Here is a 7500-nt window from a genome sequence, read left to right as displayed (position 1 = left end):
AAAGCCATAGTAAACCGTCTCTTACCATCCCAACACTTGGGAGGCCTTTTGCCTTAGGTTCGCTGTATGACTGTAGATCACACCAAATTGTACAGGGGATTACATTGTGGGACCAAAAAACTCTGAATGGAAAAAAGGTACAAAAACATAAATCATCTAACAGTCAAATCATCACCCCTGATAGTATTAAAGAGAAGTCTTCTGCACTGGATGCCAACATTGACTTAAAACTCAGCTTTCTTGGAGGGATGGTGGACGTGTCTGGCTCTGGGGAATACCTTGACAACAGAAAATCTTCAAATCACGTAGAAAGGGTAACCTTGAAGTACGAATGCACAACTAAAACTGAAACAATGACGATGGAACAGTTAGGGAAGGGAGAGATTGATCACCCAGAAGTTTTTGACCATGGTACAGCTACGCATGTTGTAACAGGGATTACATATGGAGGGAATGCTTTCTTTGTTTTCGAGAGGGACTTGTCTTCAAATTCATTAGACAGAAATGTTGAAGGTTATCTTCATGTTATGGTCAATTCCATTCTAAACTTAGAGATTAATGGGGAAGGAAAGTTAGATCTAAGTGAAGCTGATAAAAACGAATCCAGGAAATTTAGCTGCAGTTACTTTGGAGATTTTATACTTCGAGAAAACCCATCGACATTTGAAGAAGCTGTTCGTGTCTACAAAAATATGCCAAATATCATTGGGGAAAAGGAAGAAAATACTGTCCCAATAAAAGCATGTTTATATCCACTTGCCAAACTAAACAGTAAGGCTTGTAATCTTGTTAGAGAGATCAGTGCTGATCTTGTTAAGGAAACAGAAGATTATTTGGAGGATCTGTATAAACTGGATGTGAAATGCAATGATCTTCTGAGATCACAAGCAGTTAATAAATTCCGTAAAATTAAAGAAGAAATTCAGGAATTTAAATCTTTATTGGCTACTTATAAACTGGTATTTCAGAAAGAGGCAGCACAAATTCTTCCAAGTATCAGAGGTGGAAATAAAGAGGAGAGTGAGTTAGCAAAGATGTTGAAAAAAAGGGATTTCTCTCCATTCGAAATGAAGCTCTCAGGAGATGGATGGCAACAAAAGAATGCCAAGTAAAAATACTTTTGGCATACACCTCCTCTCTTCAGTCGATTCTGTTTGCAACAGAGCCAGGCGACTTAGAGTCAAAGGTTATGAGTCCCCATCATTCACAAGTCCTGTGTTTTTCAATTTTGATCCCTAAATCTGATTCACATTTGATAAACATGTCAAAATACCTCAAAGAGGATCTTACCAGTGATTTGGACTGTACAGATGGAAATGCTATAATCCCACTGAGGATAACAGAAAATGCAAGTTCAATGATGGAAAAGGCAAGATATTTCAGAGACTTCTTTGATAATAATAAAGAGAACACTGATGTTAGCTTCCTTGTTGCAGAGGACGTTTCGGATTCAAATGAATTCCAAGCTAAGACAAAGTACTATAATAATGGTAGACTCCTCAATGAAGACTTTGCAATACCTTCAGCCCCAAGAAAAATATGTGTTGACAATAGTGAAACTACTCATTCTAGCATTTTGGTTCAGTGGGAAAAACCCCTTCATGGTGCATCAAACATCGGCCAGTACAAGATTGTCTCTGAAGACATTACTGAAAATAATCCACCTATTATTCAGCATGCAGATTCTAATGCTACAAGTCATTGCATTCGGGATCTCAGTCCTGGCTGTGAGTACAGTGTTAGCATTCAGAGTGTTTGCCATCTTGGAGTTAGTGTTAAGGGCGAAATAAGTGGCGGAGTTAAAACAGGGCCAACTAGTCCACCTGGGAAACCTGAGGCCTGGAAGATATGTTCTTCAGAAATAGGGATTAAGTGGTCAAAGCCGCTTCACATTGGTTCTCAGTGCACAAGAATCAAATATTTAGTTGAGCAACAAGAAGAAGGGTCTGACTGGAAAGTAGTAAACACATTGCCATTTGAAATCAATCAATTATAATATGTGTGTAAATCCAAACGTTACCTGTAGGTTCAAGGTTTATTGTGAGTGTGAACACTGTGGCAAGAGTCTTGGTAGTGAATTAAGTATTGGTTTGAGGATAGAAACGAAGGAAGATGAGGACTTTAAATCTCATTTATTGTGGGCAATCAATGAAAATAAAGGATGGTAATATCAAGATATATCAGCCAAATCTAAAACATGTTACATCTAACAAGAAATACAAACTTCAGAAATTTGAATTTGGAAATGGGAAAGATGCCATGCCAGAAAAGGTTATCATGCTTGTTGGTTCTACTGGATCAGGTAAAACCACTTTAATTAATGGACTAATTAACCACATATTTGCTGTTAACTGGGATGATAACTTTCGTTTCAAATTGATCACAGAGCCAGAAAGTGACAACCAAGCAAAAAGCCAAACTAGTGAAGTATCATCGTACACAATACATCACCAGGAAGGTTTTAGAATACCTTATTCCCTCACAATCATTGATACACCAGGTTTTGGCGATGTTCAAGGCATAGGAAGAGATCAGGAAATTACAGAACAAATACGCAAATTTTTCATAATAAGAGATGTAGGAGGTGTTGACAAAATTGATGCAGTTGGTTTTGTTGTTCAGTCATCTCTTCCAAGACTTACTCCAACGCAGATATACATTTTTGATCAAATACTGTCACTCTTTGGAAAGGATATTGCTGATAACATATTCCTGTTACTTACTTTTGCTGATGGTCAAAAACCTCAAGTCCTTAGTGGCATTAAAGGAGCAAAGATACCATACAGAAAATTCTTCAAATTCAACAATTCTGCACTATATGCACGTTGCAAAGAACTAGAAAGGGAAGAACAAGATAGTGGTGATGAAGAAGACAGTACCTTCGATACCATGTTTTGGACTATGGGAGAAAAGAGTTTTATGAAGCTTATAGAAGCTCTGAACTTGACTCAGAGTAGGAGCCTCACACTAACTAAAGAGGTTCTTGAGGAACGCCATCGTCTAGAAGTTTCAGTAACTGGCCTCCAGGCAGAAATTCAGATTGGACTGAATAAATTAGAACAGCTAAGGAAAGAAGTGGAAGTCGTCAAAACACATGAGGCTGATATTGACAGGAACAAGAACTTCACCTACACAGTTAATGAAGAGACCTTTGAGACAGAGCCAATTCCTGACGGACAGTTTATAACAAACTGTCTACAGTGCCGCCGTACTTGCCATGAAATCTGCTTTATAGAAAAAGATAATGACAAACAGGGATGCTGGGCGATTACAGATAAGAATTGCCGGATTTGCCCAGGTCAGTGTCATTGGAAAAGGCATAGAAATACCCCATACAAATATATTTGCAAGCAGGTTGAAGTAGCAAAAACTGCAGAGGACCTAAGGCGTCGATATGAAGACGCAAGGCAAAAGAAACTTTCTGCTGAACAACTTGTAAAAGAGATAGAGGAAAACTTTCAGGCAGATCAAATAAAGGTTCTGTTATTGACCGAAACTGTGAGAAAAAGCCTCAAGAGACTGAAAGAAATCGCACTAAAACCGAATCCTCTCTCTACCGTGGAGTACATAGACATCCATGAATGGAGTCTGTGAAATCAGAACGCCCCATTCAGGTACGGAAGGCTCGGGCCAAGCAACTGCAGGCTGTCAGGAAAAAGGCGGAGGATGAAGAAAATTCGCTGACAAAGGGCTATGAAAACCCTTTTTCCTGGAGTATCAAAGAAAAAAGATAGAAGAGGAGAAAATAACAAATGAACAGTGGCAAATTGAATCTCCTAGGCTTTACTGGCCGTTGGCTTCAAATCAAGGACTATTTAAAAAAATAGATAAAATTTTTTTGATTAAATTGGAACGATCTGTTGAGGATAGACTATCGTGTTCTTCATTTTTTGAAATTACCAATCAAGACTTTATATACGTATATATATATATGATATATATAAAAATATATCTATATATATAGATATATATCATAGATATATACATATATATAGTATATATATATATATATATATATATATATCTATAATATATATTTTTTATATATATAGATATATATATATAAGCTATATATATATATACTATATATATATATATATATATATATATATATATATATAAAATCTATATAGATATATATATATATCTTGGTGCATATAGTATATCTATAATATATATATATATATAATAGTAAATATATATTATATAGTTATTTATATATATATATATATATTTATATATATATATGGATCTATACATATATATATATAATATATAGGATATATATATATATATTATATCTATATAGATATATACAGATTTTTATATATATATATATATATATATCTAAATATATATATAGTATATAAATTATATATATATATATGTAATGTATATTATATATATATATATTTATATATATATATCATATATATATATATATATATATCTAGAATACTATATATATAGATATATATATATATATATATCTATATAGATATATAATATATCTATAATATATATATATATATATAAGTATATATATATATATACTATATATATATATTCTATATATAGATATATATATATATATATATATATATATATATCATATATATATCTAGATATATATATAATATTATATATATATATATATTATTATATATATAATATATATATAGATCTATATATATATATCTTAATATATATATATTATTCTAGTCTATCCCTCTACAATATTATATATATATATATATATATCATATATATTATATCTATATAGCTATCCTCTCCATAGCTGTTATATATATTATATAGATTATTATATTTATATATATATTATATATATCTCTATATAATTATCTATATCTAATATTATCTATCTATATACATAACTATACTATATATATATATAGATAGATAGCTACGGATCTCATATTATATCTAAATTCTCTCATTCATATCTTCTTAACTCTAGCTATATCTATCATCTATCTCTATCTATATCAATCTATCTTGTTTATAGATAGATAAGAGATATAAATATATTATTTATATAGGATAGATAAGATATATATATAGAATCTATTCCGATATTTAAGGAATAGATATAATATATATAATATCTTATATATATATAATGTTAAGTGTAGATTAGATATTAAGAGGATAATGATATATAAATATATTAAGAGATATTGTATACTTAAAGAATTAGATATAGAACGATGAATATCTATATAGATATATCTCGATACTCTACTATACTATTCTCTATTCTATATTTATATATTTTTCTACTATCTAATATATATATAGATCCATATCTATATATCTATATATATAATCTACAATATCCATGTATATAATCTCTATATTATATCTATATAGCTCGATTATATCTATATACTATATATATACTATCTCTATATCTCTCTATCTATTATACTCTATAATCGATTCTATCGCTCTCATATCCTCTCTCATATAGATCTCATATATCTCGATCCATTATCTATTCTATATATATATCATAACTATATATATCTATCTATTATATATATCATATCTATATCTATCTATATGATTATATATTCTCTATATCATATATATATACCTATATATATATATATATCTCTATTACATATATATCTTATAGATATCAGTCTATCATTATTCTATTAATCTAGACTATATATCTATATCTATATATATCTATACATATCTATATATCTCCTATATCCGATATAGATACTATATATATATATACAATATACTATATATTATTCTATCTATATAGATATATATCATTATATAGATATATATATAATCTCTATATATATATATCTATATATCTCTATATATATGTATATATACGATAATATATATATATTATATATATATAATATCTATATCTATACATCATATATATTATATAAACATAAATATATAGTTTCATACATATCTATATATATAATATATGTTGTAAACCATTAAGTAAAATGGCCTTTTATGGTCTAATGGGTAGGAAAAACGAACAGTTATGTAAAGTTATAAACTGCTGGGTAAATTAGGTTAAATACCTATATTTTCGGTTACAAATCTATCAATGATTTAAGCTAATAATATACTATTTTTTGAACAATTCGTAAACAAGAGAATTTTATTAAGTATTAAATCATTATTAAAAATAATAATAATAATTAATAAGGATGCATTATTAACTGAATACTTAATAATAATTAATAATAATAATAATAATCATGTATTCCATGGTGTCCTAAGTCTAGAATATTCTGTTATATAACTAGAATCTTGTCTATAATTAGAATCTTGTGTCAAAAGACTATCATTAGAATCGAGTATCATAAGACTAAAATCTATCATATAGCTAGAATCTCTGTCTTATAACTAGAACTCTTCAAGAACTTTTGACTTGCGCAATCTTTTATGTAAAAATACAAAAAAAGAGGTACTACATTATCTCAGGGAATTTTCACCACTGCTGGGCATTTGTCATTATCATTAAGATAGGTGTGGCGTGAATGCGGAGCAATTACCCAAGACCTGTTGACCTTGGCTTGACTCACTCACGGAGAGAACAATTTTTTTTTGGAATGAGTTGTTAATCAGGACATATTAAAAAAGGATAGACCGATTTCCCTGTAAACAAACACGGTGAAACTGGATTGAGCTAGTTATCAGTACATATAAAAAGAGATCGATGATAGCCTCGGGCGGTATACTATGTACGCCTGCACACATGATTATGCATGGTGATTTGTATATAAATAGGTCGGTTTCCTTAATCACAGCTCATTCGGAACAGACGGCTACAGGTCAGCAATCTAGAATTAAGGTAAGTAAAATTTTAGACGACAATCCTTAGTACCTTATTGGCCCAGTGAACAGCGTATACTTTACTTACGCTTAGTAACAACAACGGGTGGAACAGGCAAAGTCTATGTATTATTAATTAATAAGTCTATTTTATAACGTGAACAACATTGGAGTATTATTGTGCTGTCGAACACTTTCATTGTCAACACCGTTATAGTGGCCTTGACAGTGAGACGAAATTCCTAGAAGTTTGTAGATATACGATTCTTTGCGTTTGGTCTAATTTTGTTGTGAGATACTACGAACTAGCTTTATGTTAAAATACTATATATATATTTAGCTCAATGTGTCAGTAGAGAAGGGATAGAGAGAGAGAGAGAGATTTACGATTATCTCCTATCGTCGTCCGCTTGAGATAACGGTAGTGACGACAGGCTGAGAGTGAAAACAGGATGCGTACCTATTATCTCCTATCGGCGTCCGCTTGAGATAACGGTAGTGACGACAGGCTGAGAGTGAAAACAGGATGCGTACCTACAGTTCGTTACCTAAGCATAATTTCCAGGTGAATTAAAAGTGGTCAAAATTAGCTATAAGAGGAGAAATATTACATTTCTTGTACAGAAATCTTTCCTAAATATTGAGTTAATTAATCAAACT

At 30.6% G+C, this 7500-nt stretch overlaps 2 protein-coding genes across 2 annotated transcripts in view; both read left to right on the top strand.

The window, feature by feature from the left end:
* The window catches only part of LOC135215863 (stonustoxin subunit alpha-like), a 1119-nt gene extending 7 nt beyond the window's left edge, over nucleotides 1–1112 (top strand). The window contains exon 1 of the mRNA XM_064250817.1: nucleotides 1–1112. This exon is cut by the window's left edge and continues 7 nt beyond it. Within this exon, the coding sequence (XP_064106887.1) occupies nucleotides 1–1112 (1112 nt within the window).
* A 926-nt stretch (nucleotides 1113–2038) lies between these two features.
* On the top strand, nucleotides 2039–3594 carry LOC135215862 (uncharacterized). Its single transcript, XM_064250816.1, has one exon. It carries the CDS (start codon nucleotides 2113–2115, stop codon nucleotides 3592–3594), a length of 1482 nt encoding a protein of 493 aa, XP_064106886.1. The 5' UTR covers nucleotides 2039–2112.
* The last annotated feature ends 3906 nt before the right edge of the window (nucleotides 3595–7500 follow it).

Source organism: Macrobrachium nipponense, chromosome 5 (assembly GCF_015104395.2).
Source record: "Macrobrachium nipponense isolate FS-2020 chromosome 5, ASM1510439v2, whole genome shotgun sequence".
Taxonomy (NCBI): domain Eukaryota; kingdom Metazoa; phylum Arthropoda; class Malacostraca; order Decapoda; family Palaemonidae; genus Macrobrachium; species Macrobrachium nipponense.
This window is presented reverse-complemented; position numbering and strand designations above follow the sequence as displayed.

Coding starts and splice junctions, on each gene's coding strand:
- LOC135215862 (XM_064250816.1), top strand. CDS start 2,113: ATGAGGACTTTAAATCTCATTTATTGTGGGCAATCAATGAAAATAAAG.